The sequence below is a fragment of the Branchiostoma lanceolatum genome, chromosome 15 (genome assembly GCF_035083965.1).
Source record: "Branchiostoma lanceolatum isolate klBraLanc5 chromosome 15, klBraLanc5.hap2, whole genome shotgun sequence".
NCBI classification, from domain to species: Eukaryota; Metazoa; Chordata; class Leptocardii; order Amphioxiformes; family Branchiostomatidae; genus Branchiostoma; species Branchiostoma lanceolatum.
In genome coordinates this window covers 15799093-15817773 of record NC_089736.1, presented here as the reverse complement: position 1 = coordinate 15817773, position 18681 = coordinate 15799093, and the positions used below count along the sequence as shown (strand labels likewise).

At 39.4% G+C, this 18681-nt stretch overlaps 1 protein-coding gene across 1 annotated transcript; it reads right to left on the bottom strand.

Annotated features, from left to right (window-relative positions):
• Positions 1-576: 576 nt before the first annotated feature.
• On the bottom strand, positions 577-8823 carry LOC136421186 (uncharacterized). The gene is made up of 4 exons (XM_066408355.1): positions 8637-8823; positions 6681-7506; positions 4737-4878; positions 577-3610 (listed from the first exon to the last, which is right to left on the bottom strand). The coding sequence occupies exons 1-4, from the start codon at positions 8677-8679 to the stop codon at positions 3275-3277; spliced, it is 1347 nt and encodes a 448-aa protein (XP_066264452.1). The 5' UTR covers positions 8680-8823; the 3' UTR covers positions 577-3274.
• Between the last annotated feature and the right edge of the window lie 9858 nt (positions 8824-18681).

Genomic DNA, 18681 nt, shown 5'->3' with positions numbered 1-18681 from the left:
AAACATGAACTGTATCAACAAAATTGCAAAAGATATGTGCAGAAAACATAACAACCTCACACTCCCAAATGTGCTTTTTTCAACACCCTTACACAAGTATGACTTCCTGCAATACATCTAGACAAAGGCATGAATAAATTAAAAAGAAACATTGTGCAATAAGTACAGAGTCTGGGAAATAGTAATACAAACGTGGACCATATCAACAAAATTGCTTATGATAATAATATATTGTGCATATTTCAACACAAGTCTTCAGCTTGCGACGCTAACGCTTATTTTGCTATATAATATACATGTACATGGCTTTAACTATCATAGCAAACATATTGTGAAACATTACAAGGAATACATACATGTAGCGTCAAAATCCTTTAAGTTGTCTTGAATGTAGGTAAAATCACATTTCTTGAAAAAGATTGTCCAATTTAGCCTTAACCAGTCATGACTATACCTGCTTCACTTTACCTTCACTCCTTACTTCAGTGGGCAAAGTATTGTTTGTCGACACTCTCTCTCTCTCTCTCTCTCTCTCTCTCTTTCTCCTTATAACTTGGTCTCTCTTGCCTACTAGTACTCAATCTTTCTGTACCTCAATTTTGCTCTATTTTATTTGGTCTGTCTCCCACAACTTGTATGATTGTCTTTTACATTCGATTCCTATGCTACAAGGAAATATTCTGTAAGATATTATATACATATAAGTCCCTGAGATTTGTTCTCATATCAGTGTCCCGGTGCTGTGATGTAATAGACTGAAAAAGAAAATTTTGATTTTTTGCCAATATTGTTATTTAACGAAACTATTCCCAGTACAAAGAGGAAAAGTTGGAAAAGATGAAAGCACGGAGATGATATCTGCATCATCTTTAATTTGATATAAGCTGAAGCGATCTCTGAACGAGGTACCGGAAGTCTAAATAGACCTTCTGATAATCTTTCATTCATGTCCTAGTCATGGTTGAATATGTTATTTGGCCGCCAAATTGTACTGGTCCAGGTCCAGACCTGTACCTAAAGCCGTGTACCGGTACATGTACCTTATGTTACATAAGTACACAGCCCTATATGAAAACTATAGTATACCAGTAAAATTGTTCAAGCCTTCTGCTACATGTATAGGTAATGCTGTTATTGTTCAAGTTGAAGGAATGCCTTATAACCAATCACATACAAGTTTTACTTATGGTACAAGTCAAAAATGTTGGGGAACTTGTAAAATGTTACAAACATGAGAAAATGGCAAAACACATACAGACAAGCAAAAAAATGTTATGTGAGATAAACAAAATTGAAATCTCTCATGTCCTACATTGCACTCAAAAAAGCAGCACTTTGGCAAAGAGACTTAAATACATTATATGTGACATTTAAAGGTTTGTAACTTAAGTTACATATTGAAAGAACAAGCAAAACATAATACAGTCAAACCTGCTGTATAGTGACCACTTTGGCTAGTATTCCAGACATCTAAGAGACCTGTATGCAAATGTACATGTAACATATTCGTTAATACTTTAAAAGGTTTAAAAGACACATCTACAGTCAAAACTGCCCAAGAAGACCACATGGGACCACTGGAATCTGGTCTATATGGACAGGTGGTCACTATAGACAAGATTCTTAAGCTTGTGTCTACTCAATGGAAAAAATATTCACGGGACCATTGAGCAGAAGTCACATTGGCTAGGTGGTCCTTATGTAGAGGTGGTTACTTGTATCGGTTTTACTGTATCTTATTTGTAACTTACAGGAAACTATAATATTTCTTTGGTATATACAGCTGCAGTTGGTGTCACTGCCTTAATCAGTTGATAGAACCGCCTTTTGGTTAACATCAACATTGCAGGCACACAGTGATTAGTGGATATACAATTGCATTGAATGCCACCTGCATATTGAAACACCAACCTTGTTTAACCTTCAGCATCCTAAGGTAGCAGTTAGGCACCAGATTTATAATGATTATGTGGTGAGGCAGCAGGGGGAAGGTTAATCTTTTCCCCTTCACCTCATAACAGGGTTTTAGCTAGGATTTATAGACAGGGTGTCCTAAGATGGGGAGGGGGGCAGACTTCTCCAATGGCTTATTCCTAGGGTTTCCAGAAGACATTTTGACGCCCTGCTAGCTAATAGCCTGCCTCATATCCATATAACAAATGTGGTGTGAATAGGCTGGCTTAGCAGGGATATGGTTAAAACTATCCAACTAAATCGTCAGGGCTGGAAGAAGGAATGTGATTTTTTTGGCCTAGGAAAAAAATGTTGTGTTTCCGTCCACAGCCCTGAAAATAATTTGGTAGGTACATGTAGGTAGGGGTTCTCTTAACAGTTTAACAGTGTGAATATGATATCAATCATGACACTGCTATTTTCAACATTAGAATAATCAGTAAAGACAACAGCACAGAGGCCCCATGCCATGATTTGCACAATTATCATACAAATCACAGGCCCCTGAGCTCAAATCATGTAAGAAGACCGGTGTTGGAAAATGATTCTAGAAGATTTCGTTACTCAGATCAAAACTTTTATGTTGCTTGCCTGCAGTCAAGCCAAAGAAAGGCTAGGGTTGGCATGTTTCGGGGTTGATAGGGTAACTGGAAACACAGCTGTTTTTTCCAAGGCCTTTACAAAATAATAAGATAAACACCTTTACTCTGGATTGGTAATGTTGGCTGGAATACTTCTTAAAAAAAGAAAATTATGAAGATGGTAGTGATAAAATAAGCTCAAGACAAGTACTAGTATTGCCTTTTGTCAAGTCTACATATATTGGTACAAAATGTTTAAAAGAAGTCAAACAACTAACATAAGTACCAATAATCATCAACTCAACGTTTGACCAGGATGATTTGATTACATGAATGACATCTTCTGGGGACCTCAAAACAGATGTGAGGGTACAAATAAAAAAAAGCTTCACTAAAAAGCTTGCCTTTGATACGAAATCTAAGGAAGGTTGACCAAATGACAAAATAGTATAATTGTATACTGATTAATAGATTTTTGACTTTTTTTTCTTTCACATCTTATTCTGTGACTTTGGAGTTGACTTAAGCATTCTATGACATTAGTATCCACTTTTTAAAAATATTCTTTCTTGGCAATTCAGGGCATTTATTTCTTCATTTTGCAGCTGCTTTGTATGATTAACAGTATGGCCGAAAACTGTTTTTTTTAACTGGACAGAAATTGATGCGCTGGCAGATGTCATCCATATAATCAAATCAACATGGCCTAAGAGTTATATTAAAAACTTCCATGTAGTGCTTTAAAGTTTTGAAGGCAGTTTTGGTGCAGGTTTCCCATTCAACACAACAAGGGGACGTTCAAAGCAGGGCTTCTGAAAGACAGTACCATGTTTTTGCAGCACCTCCTCTAAACCTTTACAAACCCTTTCAATGTAGTAGTAAGGAACCCGTTTGTGGATAGGTAAGTACACCACATGGTTGATGATAAACCTGGCTTCTTCTGGGTAGTGTGTGAGTTGTTCACTGAGCTGGTGCGACGTGTCTGTGTGAGGTTCGATGACGTTGAGCTGCGTGGCGCCGCGGTACGCGTTGATTCCCTTCTTACAGAGCAAGTCGATAACTTCATCAGGCTTCTCCTGCAAAACATTACTAGTAATGATGATACTTATATCAATCTACTGTAAATGCAGAAATGTTTGCAGGGATTGAATTTCACGGTAGAGAGAAAATGGAGTGTTAACGTTTGAAAAAAAATGGTAGTGCTACAGTCACATAGAACGGCTTTTTGCGGTGGTTTTACGCTTGTGGTAATATGTTCACGGCAGTGAACCACGAACATAAAACCACCGCGAACATTTCTGCATTTTACAGTATCTATCATTTTAAAACATATGGTTAACACATGAAATTCTGTACCATCCGACCAAAGTTAGACTATGTTACAGGCCTCAAAGTAGACATACTTTTTTAAACATTTTTTTTACTTCTTCTTTTTAAAATTATTAATGGTTAAAGGAAAGCGTAGGAAAGGACTCTAGTGACCACCTGTCCACATAGACCATATTTTAGTGGTCCTGAGTGGTCTTCTTGGGCAGGTTTGATAGCAATGGTTCTTCAACTATTGTTTTTGCAGAGACATTAATTTCAAGTGCCCTTAAGATTTCTTATATTATTATCTCATATCTACATTAGAGCTGTGTACCGGTACACTGTACTAATACAGTACCGGGTACAATCAATTACATACAGGTCCAAAATACCAGGTGGACCGGTACTGGACCGGTACTAATCAGGTCAAGCCCTGACTCAGGGGATGGCCACTTTGACATATAAGATTACTATGAATTTACCGTGGCAGTGCACTAAAGCCAAATCTATACTATACCCCAGCACATAAAACACATTTGCAAGGCTGGAGTCAAATTTTCATCTGTGTTTTCATAGAAATACATGTAATACCTAGCACAATTAAATATTAATTATTATGTTGTTACCCGCTCAAACATGCTTTCTACCATTTTCTGAACATGTAATTTAGGTACAGGTACCTGTACCTAAACCCGTATACCTGTACCTGTACCTGTACCTGTACCTGTACCCAAAATTTGTTTAGGTACACAGCTCTAATCTACATAATTCCGTTCAGTGTAATATAACCAGTTGCTACCGTGCTGCTTGCCCGCGAAGCTGGTGTTATGCCTAAGGGTGGTTATACCGGCTATACAGATACAGAATAAAAAAGCGTATGGAACTACAACCTACCACAAGTATAGGGAAAAGCCAATAGTTCCTGTTGTCTGCCTTGTCGCCTACTTTCATCATGGATGGGTTCTTTAGCAGCATGTCTGCATGGCGTCCTTTATCCACTCCAACTTGAAACGACTTCTGGCGGAATCCTATACATCTGTGTACAAATTCAGAGGTGTCAATGTAAGTTTTAAATCATTTGTTAACCAAACCCTTAGCTGAGAACCATAAAATAGCCTTTTCAATACCAATGAGACTACAACAGGTAAAAACAAAATGATTATGCAGTACTGTTTTGAAAATCCCAACACACATATGGATTACTGTTTTGAAAAGAACCCAACACACTTATTGAGAAGAGTAGGGGTGACCTGATGTGTTTGGCAAAAAAATTCAACTATTCCCAACAGACCTATTCCCAAGCAACCTAGAAATCAGGTGTTTTCGGACATTAACAGGTTACAAATAAGGGACACATTTATTTGCCTAAGGATTTGGAACTACACATTTTGTGACATATTTTAAGAATTTTTTTCACGCGCGTGCGCAAATTTTTCACACGCAGAAAACCTGGTCCCTAAATCCCCAGCCTTTTTGGGGGTTGAGCTGCCAAGAGACATAGAATTTCTGACCCTACATCAGTTCTGATTGATAAAATTGAAAACAGGATTCCTGTTTTCCACACTCTAACAAATTTGAGCTTTGTTAAAGTTGTTTACCTACAATATGATGTTCAAAATAACTCTGTCCTGATACTTTTTGTTTATATACTGTTAAACTCAACTTAAACTTTAAAGGCACCCAGAGAATTTTATGAGGCTTGAAAACTGGAAATATTCTAGGTGCTGTAATCTTTATGGAATTGATATTTAATGCCACTGTTAACCACATTTGCATGCAGATTTCTTATCAAAAGTGCTCAAAAGCGGCACAAAAATAAGCTACATGGTAATCTTTTACTTTCACGCGCCTAGTGTAAATAGACCGATACCATAGCACCACCCACCTCTGTCAAAATGTAGTAATGCAAAATTAAAACATATAAATGCACATATTTGACGGATATGCAGTCACTCTCCCATTGGTCGAACCGCTAATTGTGATGGACAGTCAGGATCAGTCTATAAGGGCTTGGATATTCTATCAGTTCTCACCACACAACGACATCGTGTCTTTGCTCCTTTAATGTCGATATGTAATGGTATATATATTGTTATTGAAACTTACTATGTGTAGGAATGACTAGAAATTTGAGTTTTTTCATTCAAGTTTTAAGCCTCATAAAATGCTCTGGATGCCTTTAAACTCTACTTGTTGGATTACTTCGGTCAAAATCAAGAAATAAAAATAAAATCACACACCAACCCTATCTATTCCAGGACCGTAATCAGAAGCACAACATATTTTTTCTGAGGCCTAAGAAAAATCCTTTTATCGACTTGCTTTATATGGTAAACAGCTTTGCAATTAAGCAGCCCACCAATGCCAGAAGGCATGTCAGTAAAGTTGTTTTTGTTGTGAATAAACCAGTCTATAGTAATGCATACCTAAATTCTCTTTCAGGTTCAGGTCCGGATTCAAGTCTAGAGGTTCAGTTTTTTGTCTGGACTTTTATCTAAGACTAGACCTGAAACCATGGCACACAGAGGTTAGCATATTGGCATCAATCTTGCATGAAACTACACATGCTAATCATATACAATCAGTAATAAACACAAAATTTCAGTAATAAATACAAATACAGCAGTGTTTTTGTGTTTTCCAACATAAATTTCACGACCTAAACTAAAGATGGTTTAAGATGGTTCAGAAAAAAAAAAGAGAATACATGTGTGAGATATTATTTTGCAAGTCCGGACGTGTTTCCAGATGTTTAGGTTTTTATGGACTTGAACCTAAACGTTAGGTCCAGTCTGATTCAAGTCCAGGGTTTAGGTATGCAGCACTAAGTCTACCCACCTATGGACCAGCAAAGACAGCAGTCCAGCACTCGGCTGCTGACGGATCTTCTGAAAAAACTGGTCAGGGAAACCCCTCAGCAGGGAAATCCACATCTTCTGGTGGTCGATGCCTAGAACATTCTGCAAGACAAAGACGCCGTAACCTGTGAGAAACGGCCAGTTCAGACCAACCGTAGCGACCGAATACTTGAGCAGCTTTTTTAAATACTCCAACGATGACTGGGTTGGGTACAGCGAATAAGCTTCTTTCATCGCTGAAAACAGCTTGCTGTCTTTGATTTTCAGAATCGATCCTCCAAAAGCAGTTGAGGGTTTGATTACACCGAAACTAAAGAACGCAATGTCCGAACGTGGATTTCCGATGTACTCAAATCCGCAGAAACCCTCGGCGCAATCTTCGAGTACGTATAGACCGTGTCTTCTCGCTATGTCAATCACTTCACTCATTTCAAACCACTTTCCATACAGGTGCGCTACGAGTACAGCTACAGTTCTCTCTGTGACGAGACCTTCCAGAAGTTCGACTTTCGGCGAGAGGGTCTCTACGTGGACGTCTATGGGAATGACCCGTACGCCGTGGTGTCTGACGACGCGGGCCATGTCGGGAATGTTGATTGCGGACATGATGATTTCTGAGCCAGGCGGAAACTTCTTGACCGTAAGAAAAAGGTCGAGTCCGGTGCGGACAGAGAGGCAAGGCAGGACGTGGTTTGGGTTCTGTGCGGTCGTCCATATCTTCTGGAGACGGCGTGTGTTCAGCTGTCGGTCTGGTGAGGAGACAGTACAGTCCCTGATGCCGGACAGGATATCTCGCCAGGAGGCATCTATATCATATGGGATTAAACAAATCACACAGATTAAGATCCAGGCAGAGCAACCGGATACTAGTACTACAGATCTAACATATCGATTCCAAGTATTGGTCATTATAGCATGATACATGTTTCCTTACTTCATATATACTAAGTAATACAGACAAATTTATATTTCTAAAAGCTGCTACAAGTCAAGTCAAGTCAAGTCAAGTTGAAGTTTATTGCACAATGATTGCTACATGCTGTCCTGAAAAACTCCTGGAGGGAACATCCTACAAAGGACCTGCTATATGGGGATGTACCCTTCATATCCCAAGTCATCTTTGAGAGGAGACTTCATGTATGTTTTGCTGGTCATTCCTGGAAGAGTTCTCCTTGTTTTTTCTTTACTGCTAAGCCTTATATCTGAGATTATCAGCAGTTGCGCATGGGTTAGATACAACACAAGTGCCCAGTACAAATAAAACGAAGGGAAAATAAAGGAAAGACGCTAAGGAACATAAACAAATGAATTTGTGTGTGCAGAGGAAAGGACAAGTGAATTTAGTGAGTTAATAAAACCGACATAGAGTTTAAGGGACTCTGAGATTGTCAGCAATGTTCAGGCTTTTACTAGTTTTACCTAGGATTTATAGACAAGGCGTCCAAAAATGGGGGGGGGGGGGGGGGGAGGGCAATGGGAACCAGAGCTTCCCAATGTGCTCTATGGATTAACAATTACCTGGTAGTATTGAATGTCAATCAATTTACATGCTGTTCAACTGTCTTGTATATGTGGAATGGTCCATTTTGTAGTGAGTGTGTGGGGGGGACGCATGTGCATGTGTATGTAATTACCAGGGATACAGGGTGTCTTCTGGATCAAAATGTCAGACTACAAAAACTTACCATCAATTAAAAGCTAACCTGTTATGTCAAGTATGGACCGGGATTCTACAGGCCTGACGTTGCCTTGGTTCCCGTAAGACGTTAGCCAGTGTTTGTTCTGATGTCCTAAGGGCTCCATTGGGATTCATTTGACTGAAGGGACTACCCTAAAGATTAATTAAAACGAAAAAGTTACAAGTACGCCCCCCTCCCCACCCGGATCTAAATTCTGGTACTCAGACTGTGCTGAATTGCAGAGCAAAGAAACTTACCAATAAACAAACTCCCGTAAGGAACAACTCCAACCAAGGCCATCAGAATCTTGCATAGATAAATCCTCTCCTCACATACTCCTTCGGGTCATCTAAATATTCTCCAAAGTCCAACAAAACAAACGAAACTAACTATGTTTTGTAACAGGTGACAAAACAACCGCCATTTTGGAACTAAACAGAACGTAGCGCATTGTGGGTAATAATAATAATAATGTAATGGGTCAAAGGGCAGGTGAGAATCAAAAGGCGGTAACCAATGGCAACGGGATGGAGAGGAAATGATATCACGTGCGTTCCCATGATTTAGATACTTACGAGAGATCCAGTCATTGGATTTATGTAAAATTAATATCTAAGAATTAATAAGACGGCAACCAAAAGAAAACCAAAGTTTGATTTAGAAAATAATACCTTTTCTAAAGGTGCCCAAAGCAATATTTAGGGAAAAAAATGGAAATGCAAATAATTCTGAAATCTTTATGGAAGTGACATTTACTAACACTGTTAAGCTCATTTAGTAAGAACTTCATACTTTGAGCATTTTAAAACCTCGAAAAACGTGCCGTACGATGATTCCCGTTGAAGTTACGCGAACCTACGAAAATCCCAGGGAAGATTTTATTTTCAAAGTGAGTTTTCGCATTATAACGACGTTATGATTTTGTATCATGGACGTCGCTATATATTCTGAAAAAGTGCTGTTTGTACTAATCATGTCTAGAAAGCACTAAAAAAATTGACTTTCAAAATCCTATTTTCGTGCCTAACATTCAACAAGGGGGGGGGGGGGGGGGCTGTGCTCATTAGTTGTATTACCTCAGAAGAACATATGAAACTTTGGTTCATTCAACAGAGCTAGGCTACTGTTACTAAATATTGCATTTCTGCCCGGCAACTTACCCAGGGTGCAACAGAAAACAGCCGACTAAGAAACAATTTAATCAAAAAGTTATAGGTGTTCCAAGGCCTCACGCACTTCTTTATGACATGCCTGACTAAATTATGCATTTGCAGCTTCATAGGTACCCAGAAGCCTCGTGCAGGCGTAGTTTTAGCAACAAAGATGTTGATTGGATATCTGACGTGTGAAATGACCGTGTGAAGTCCTATCAGGCACTGTGATTGGTTGAACCAAACTATCCGACAAAGAAGATTGCATATTTAGACCACACCCATTCATTTTCGAGAAACCACCTGTCCGACTTTGGGCGTCACCGAGTTCTTGCGCCTCAGGAACTCAGTAAGTTTGTTTTCAGCGTCTTTTATACATTTTTTTTCACTCCTAATTCATGTATTATGATAAGTTTACTTTAAAAGTACTGAACTATTTCGACATCACAGAAATCACTGCTGGAATGCTAAATTGTTGAAAACCGGGTAGGAATATTTTAGATTCATAAACTTTTGTTTTAAAACTTTCAAATGCCGTATTTTCTTCCTTTCCAAGTCTTCATTTGGTTAAAATGCTACAGAGAGTCGTTTATTTCACACGTCTGCAGTAACACAGTCCATTTGAGCACCGCTTATCAGGAAACATGTAAAAAGAATTGCGCTTAATTACATCGGTGCGGCAGAAATATGCAGCCAGAGGCTACGTTACAAACTACTCTAAAGCAGAGGAGGGGTTCCGGCTGTTTTTTTGACCTATTTTTAGGCGTTTTTGTTGGGCTTTCTACTTTGTCATTTTTTTCGTCTCTTCAAACCACGAGAGACAAAAAATGACAAAGTAGAAAGCCTGACAAAAACGCCTAAATGCGTCACAAAACAGCCGGAACCCCTCCTCTGCTTGGAGAGTAGTTACAAACAGTTTCCGAAATATCTACCATTATGTGTGGCTTTTTTTTTAGCATATCGTTGCATTTCTGCGAGGAGAAGCATGTAAAGATACGAAAAACTAGCTTTCTCAGGAAAACGGATGTCTGTTTATGTTGAAATCCGGAACATTCTCCTGATCGGTGGTATCGTCAGTTTTAGAATTTAATCAAACGTGTTTCAATGCTCGCGCATGCGCGATTCTACTTGATTCACACGCATATCGCGGAAAACAGTAGGTTCGTGCTTTAACGTCGCATAAAAATTCCGTGGTAATTAATAAAACATACTCCGTATCTTCACATGCCTATCACATGATTGTTTGACTTGTCGTGACGCAGCTTTTTTTTTTCAGAGACACTAGTCGTAAAAAAATATACTGTATATGCATTTAAGTTCGTGTGGTTTTTATTTTGCGCTATGGCAAAAATGGAGTGCATGCGCTGGTATTAAGTTTGCGGCAGCGCTTTAGTCACATACTGCTACAGTATTAGACATTAATCCTCACGGTGGTTTTATATTCGCGGTAAAACGGTCGCCGCAACAGCAAACATTAAACCCCCGCGAACATTTCTGCTTTAACAGTACATACATATTTGCTAGCGTTTTAGCGTAATTTTTGAGAGGGAAAAGTTGTTGATATAAATTGTAGACGTGACGATTACATGGTGTTATTGAGTACTATTTACATCTATTACAAAACTACATAAATACATCCATGGTGGCACTACAGCCTGGAACGGACGGAAGACATGCTGCTTTTGCCTAAAAAGTTGCAGGTTGTACAGCTGTTTTTGCCTAACTAGATGACGGAATTGTGTCTAAATCTCAAGATTGATGCCGACAATAACCAACATGGGTTTTGCATAGTTTCTATTCTACCTACACGCACACAACAAACATAATATGGTCGACTGGCAGCGTTGTTTTTTCTTTGCTATATTCTAAAGATTATCATGTCCTTCAATTAATAAAAAACGATTGTAAAATGAAATATGTATTTCCCGTATCGCTTATTATATCCTTCTGCATTGCTCTGCTTTTAAGAAAAGCACTGATTAGTAACCCCTACCCCCCATGCAGACTCTTGTGGTGTGATCCATGGCGAGATGACGTCTTAAGCCCCCCTCTCACTGGGCGGAAACTAGTTGGCGACTAAAAATTGAGACGACTCTGCAAGTTTTCGACAAGTTTCCCCTAGTACTCACACCTGTTTAAAAACTTGGAAGTAGAGTGACTATAACGAATCAAAAATATTTGCGGTAAAAAAAGGATTTCACTTATAATACTCGGCTTGTTTTGTGCCATGTATGTGTAATGATGTGTTTCTCGATTTATTAGTTCATAGATTTATTAGTTGATAATCATAAACAAACCTTAGAACTGACTTTTCCTTTTTTTGCCAAAAATATGGCACCTTTTGGCGACTGATGGGGCCTATTGGCGACTAATGTTCCCAAATTGGGTGACAATATTGGAAACTAGTTCGAAACTATTTCGGAAGTAGTTCGAAACTAGTTCGCGTGCATTCGCCACTCGCGTTTTTTTCAAACTTTCAAACACGATCGCCACTGCAGGAGACGACTTGGCGTTCATTGGAAACCGCGTGGAAACCAATTGGCAGCTGTGTGAAACTAGTTGGCGACTATAAGTTGCAACTAGTCACTAACTAGTTTCCTGCCAGTGAGAAAAGGGGCTTAAGTATTGATTCCTAGGAGGTAATTGCTGAAGCTTAAAGGGACGTATTGTAGACTTTGGTAGTTCAAAGCTTCAAATTCTCAGAATTTGAAAAATCTACATTCAGATTCACATGTATAATTTATTTGTAACTTATTTCCAACATATTCCCGTCATTTTGTCACATTACATCATTAAAAACGACGAAAACATCAAACGCGCAAAATCTGGCATATTTGCATATCATTTATCGGCCCCCATTTTATAATATGCAAATAAGCCAACGTAGAACGCTTATAAATACTGGAATAGACCGTCGCGGTCGGAGTTCGACCGTCACAGGAAAATCACCACAGGCGAACAAACTTCAGAACGTCGCGCGTTCGATTGCGTGTTCGGTGGTTCGTCGGAATGTTGGACGAAATGGCGGACAATTCAAGCGGCGCTGGGAATTTTGTATATACTTTTTTTGAAGAAGTTCGCACGACACTACAAAGTCGCATCCATACCTGATGAATATTGCCGTGCTGTGTAGTAAGGTAGATTCAACCAATGATGTAGAAAAATAATCCAAACCAGGGAGTCTTGTTTTATTTTACCATTACAATACGTCCCTTTTAAGATCCAAGACATTTTTGGGGCCACAGCAATAGAAGAAATTTGTTGCTAAGATAAAGTCTATTGTGCTCTGACTTCCCTATAAGCTCATTTGTATCCAGTTAACGATGCAGTAAAGACATCTTCGTGAGCTTAGCAATGTTTTTTTTTAATTGCCGTGCCATATAAGTTAAATGGCGGAGTGATACAAGTTACGAAGAAGTGGTCAAATTACCAAGGTCACAATCCCTGTGCTTGATGATAAAGGCGCACAACCTACTTAGGTGATAGGTAACTTTAATCCTGATGAGAAAAGTAGTGCGGATGCTGTTATTATCTATCATGAATATAAAAGTATTATAACAGAGTCTATAGAACATATAAAGTAATGAGCTGTGAAGTTGTCAGCGTAGGCCAAATAGAAGTACACCATGTAACTTCCTGAATGTGACATGGGAAAACTATGTAAGGCAATGGCTTAAACGAATGAGATATATTTGATATCTAGCAGTGCTTATGTGATTTCTGTATACTAGATTTTATGATAGAGTCTACATATTTCCAATGTATTTGCTTTAAAATTAGTGAGCCAATTTTTTGGATACCTTTGTGAAGAATTCATTGTCTTGTTCTAACAGTAAATGAAATATCATCACTTATTAATGTGAGCTATATATGATTCTGAACGCATGCTTAACTTTAAACCTTAACAGTTCCCAAAATACAACGTTAACAGAACAGCACTGCTCATGGATCAAAAGCGTCGCCTAGCAATGGTGGCTACAACTGCAGCATCTTGGAGTAAAGCAAGCCTGTTTAGGAAGCATTACTGGGCGATGAATGACGTTCCTACGAAAGAATCTGGTCCAGTGTGCTTGCAGCTGTGGATGAGCGGCAACCTGAAACATGAAAAAAGGAAAAAAAAAGTTCTTGTTTGAAGTCTTTTGTATATTTCAGGGTTCAGGGTTTGAATCCGCAACCTCCAAAAAATTCGACCGGTATACCCGCTAGGCCATTATACTAATGATTTTAGTTCGGTAATTAGTAAATACCTTTAATGTTCTTTATTCGGAAATAATCTCGCGGCCAACACACCCTAACAACTTTATTACTACAGAGGCCTTACAAAGTAATCGGATAAAACAATCGTTTGACTTCTAAATTTAAAGCAATCTAATTAATAATTATGCAATTAAAATCCATCTATGTAATGACTAAGTACTGATTAATTGTCTTGCTCTAGAACCGAAATGTACAATTAATGAAGAAAGCACTTGCTTTCTTGGTGCGGGCAAATGTTGTAATTGCATGTAGAATGTAAAAATAACAGTGTAAAGTCGACATCATGTATTACCTCAGGCTTCTCCACCCGGGCGCTCACGGATCAGATCCAGGAGATTCTTGATTTGTTCACCGCCTGCAAAAAAATTAAGACAGGCCATTTTGCTTCGGTTATAAATATGGTAAACATCTGACCAGGGTTTGAAATACAATTAAGCAACTTGCAATTTGCAAGCAATTTTCAAGATTTGCAAGAAAAAAATAATATGAAGTTATAATTTTGCAAGTCGACAGTAACAATTTATGTAACAATGTGGCACTTTTGACGGACGGGAACAAAATAGAAAGCCACAAAATTTTAGAATATACAGTACACTTCATAAGAAATAGCCCTGGCTGTACTTGTTACAGTCGAATAAACCAAATCAAATCAAATCAAATAAGCAGATATGCTACAACTTCGAGTTCATATGCCAGTGAAGAGCAATGCGCTTCTAATTAAAAACAGAACGGACCGGACAGTCGGAGGATTTAAAGACCAGATTTACCAACCCAGACGGGCAAAATCCACGCTAAAGACGTCGCGGATTGGTGCTGCATTCTGCTACTTAATGCGGTGGAATGTTTATGAAATGATGAGTTAAATCTACAAGCGCACATGTGAAGGTTGAGAGATTCCTTCAAAGACTGGGCACTCCTTCGTTCAACAGGGTCCGACATATTGTTTATTCCGATATGCTTCTTAGCGACGCGACGGGATCTCCGGGTAATGTCTAGTTCCCAGGGTCATGTATACGCTATCTTTTACCAAAGTATCGCAACCTGCGATGTTAACTTACCAAAGCATACCTTATTTCACCTCCTGTCTGTGCATTTCTCGCTAAACAAACATTGGAATCCGCATTAAAAACAAACATAGCGACTGGCGGTGGGCCGACGCCAATGACCATCAGTAATTTCTAGTGATTTCTCGTTCCCTGGGCCATAGATATATGTTTCCGTGCCAAAATACAGCAACCTGTGATGTTTACTCATCAACGCATATTGTATTCCGGTAAAATTCACCCTCCTTTATGGGCAATCCAAAGCATCCTGGTGTAAAAAGGACATTCCGATAAAACAGACCAGTTGCAACGAACAATAGGCTGGAGGCAGAAGAAATATATGTGTCGAATGAAGTCTAAAGACGTTCTGGGTACATGCGTACTTAATTCTAAAGGTTTCTTCTAGAGCGATCGAAAGTGTACAATAAGCGTATCGACGTGCACAACACGTTTTCCCGTCTGAAAATATATTAACACAGTTCATCCCCAGCTTTTCAATAATTGCTGCTCACAAACAGACAAAAAGCTAAAACAATAATTTTGCACAGCAAAGTTCTCGTCGTCAGGACGACACCTTACCAAGGACAAATGCCGTTGCAGTTCTGTTAACCGTTGCTAGGGGTCGCTTTTGACCCACGAACAAAAATGGTCAAAAGCAGAAGATATATATTGACTTATAACAAAACCTTTTATTTTATTTAAGTGAATTCTGAACACAAATATACCTGTCCTTTATGCCGTGCTGAACACCTGTCAAACACACAGGCACACCTGTTGGCGGAGTTAAAGTAATTTTTTCAGTTTCTGTGACTGGCAATTTCTCATCTTTCAGTAATATCTACTGATATAATTCCACCAGATTGCCTAATATCGCCACCCTCAAAAGATACGTCCAAACATATTTCTAACACTAACGTAACCCAGTGCAATGCACTCCTGTATACATTTACTGTAGATACCTTGAGGGTACTTCACTTGAAATCTAGAAGTGGCGGTTTTATGCAACCCGGCGGTTTATAATGTTAATGGGGGTTACATACTAATATAAAATCCTATGAGATGCTTTTGATCCATGAACAAGTTCGTGCTTTAGCAGAACATACTTTTCACTTATGACAAAGGTTGTCTATTGCTTGTGAGTTTCTTAAATTCCAAATAAAGGCCAACCAATTTTCGAATCCACACAGCCTTCTTTATCTATTGAGTGCTGTATGGATCAAAAACTCTATTCCAGCCATGAACTGTGATGACATCAGATGCCATTTAATATTTAGAAAAAATGATGAGGGGGTTGGGGGTAGGGGGTGTAGGCTCAGTCACGTTTGGGACCGCATTCTTAGAAAAAAATTCCGACAACGGCTTAACTTCCTTCTTTATTGTTACTGTACAGTATCAATTATTTTCATATGTATGAGAATAATTCTGCCTGCACATTTGACAATGCCTTTCTCCGGGACAACATTGTAAGCATCCAAACCTAGCCTCCACTGAGAAAAGGGTCAACATAGAATAATGGAATCATTGTATAGATATTGTATATAAGGAAACTCAGAAGTAATACAAAATGACAATGATGTAATTTTTTTAACTTAATAAATGAACTGAGCAGAAATGTAAACAAGGGCAATCATAATGATAAACATAATATGATAGCCTCGATATACAAATATATACCAAATTTACCTCCATGTGTCAAGACGTATGTGCTTGTTATTTCTGCTCAATTGTTTGATGTGTTCTTCTGAATGTGAGAGCATTTCCAGGTGTGATATGAGAAGGTAGGGTGTTGTATGTTTTTATGCTCCTGTATACGGATGTTCTGGTTTTAGCTATGGTCCTGGGTTTGGCTAGTGTGAACGCCCCTTTTTGTGACAGTCTCGTGTTGTGTGTGTGTATAGATTGCATTCTTTGCAGTTCTTTGAAAGTACATAATAGGTTGATTCTCATTGACTGTTTGCCAGTTTAACCGGGTGTATATTATTAGGTTGTCGAGTCTGGCATCAAAAGTAGTGTTTGCGGCTAGGCGAGCTGCTGCGGTTTTGGATCACTTGTAGTTTGTCTATGTGTTTTTGTGATGCGGAGGACAGTAGTGCGGAGCAGTAGTCGAGATTGGACAAAACAGGGTTCTGTATTACAGTTCTTAATAGTTTTTGGTGAAGAATTTGTTGTGTCTTCTTATTTTGGCAAGGATGCTTGCCATTTTCAACTTTGTCTTGTCGACTTGGAGGGCCATGCTCTCCACAATTTTGACCGACAACATAACCCCCTACCTACCGTAATGGCAATGGAGGATGATGCAATGAATGTGAACTATTTTTCTATTTGGCCAACAGACTTGTAAGCCAAATTGGACACTGCAAAAGGCGTGGACGTTAAAGCCATGACACAGAATTCATCTATCCAAAAGGAGGTACAATACAAACCGTGATATTTATTGTAACATTTTTCTTCTCCACGATAGTTGGTGACAAAACCAGAAAATGGACAACATGCGTGGCTTAGGACGGTGGGCCATCGGTCTGACAATCGTTTTTACCGTCTTTTTGGTTACAGTCAATCCATTCTTCATACCCATACCTCTAGGTAAAAAAAGCTTTTTTCTTCTAGATAAGGAGTACTTAATGAAATCGATTAATTATTCTATGACATTTCTTGTAGGCGTGGCATTACATAATGAAGTAAATATGGATAGTTTTATTGTTTAATTTTTTACTCCCACTGATATATAATCAGGATTTAGATCGTGAAGATACTCAATAAGCTCTTACTCCGACGGGTACAATAAAGTGAGAGTTTTACTAATATGTAAAAAAACAAAACTGCAGGATGTTCTTCAAGTGAATCCCTGTGCGGTGATGGAAGCTGTATCCCACTGAGTGCCGTCTGTGACTCCGTTTGGGACTGTTCTGATGGGGTCGATGAACTTATATGCGACCTTGTCGGTAGGTGTGATAATAAAGAAAATTAATTGTAATACTCATCTATACCTTTTCAACAATGCATTTTGTGAGCGTAGTCAAATACATTAAAAACAAATCTAAACATAAATTTGTCTTTTGTCACTAGTTGAACAGACCAAGCCACCGGCAGACCCGACCAATCCACCGGCAGGCCAGACCCAGCCACCTGCAGACCCGACCCAGCCACCTGCAGACCCGACTGAGCCACCGGCAGCCCAAAACAAGCCACCGGCAGACCCTACAGAGCCACCTGCAGACCTGACTGAGCCACCGGCAGACCCGACCGAGCCACCGGCAGACCCGACCGAGCCACCGGCAGACCCGACCGAGCCACCGGCAGACCCGACTAAGCAACCGGCAGACTCGACCGAGCCACCGGCAGACCCGACCGAGCCACCGGCAGATTCGACCGAGCCACCGGCAGACCTAACCGAGCCACCAAGAGGCACAACCGAGCCACCGGCAGACCCGACCGAGCCACCGGCAGATTCGACCGAGCCACCGGCAGATTCGACCGAGCCATCGGCAGACCTAACCGAGCCACCGGCGGACCTGACCGAGTCACCGGCAGACCTAACCGAGCCTCAGCCAATGGAAACTGGTATACGATGTATCCTTAGCGTTCTACAATGTCTCTGTGTATTTAGGGAATCTTTGATTATATTCTATCGACCTGAGTGTGATGTGTCATTAATATGATAAAACTAAAATTTAATGGAAATGGAATATATGAAGAAACTGTTGCCGGAAATAGTCGCATAAATTTCATATTCAGGCTTGTATCATCGATTTCCGTATTCACAGGAACAAATTAGCATATGATGATACAACCTGACATTATCTTTAAAAAATTGGACATTTAATTCATTTCTGGGACCAACATCGTAACTA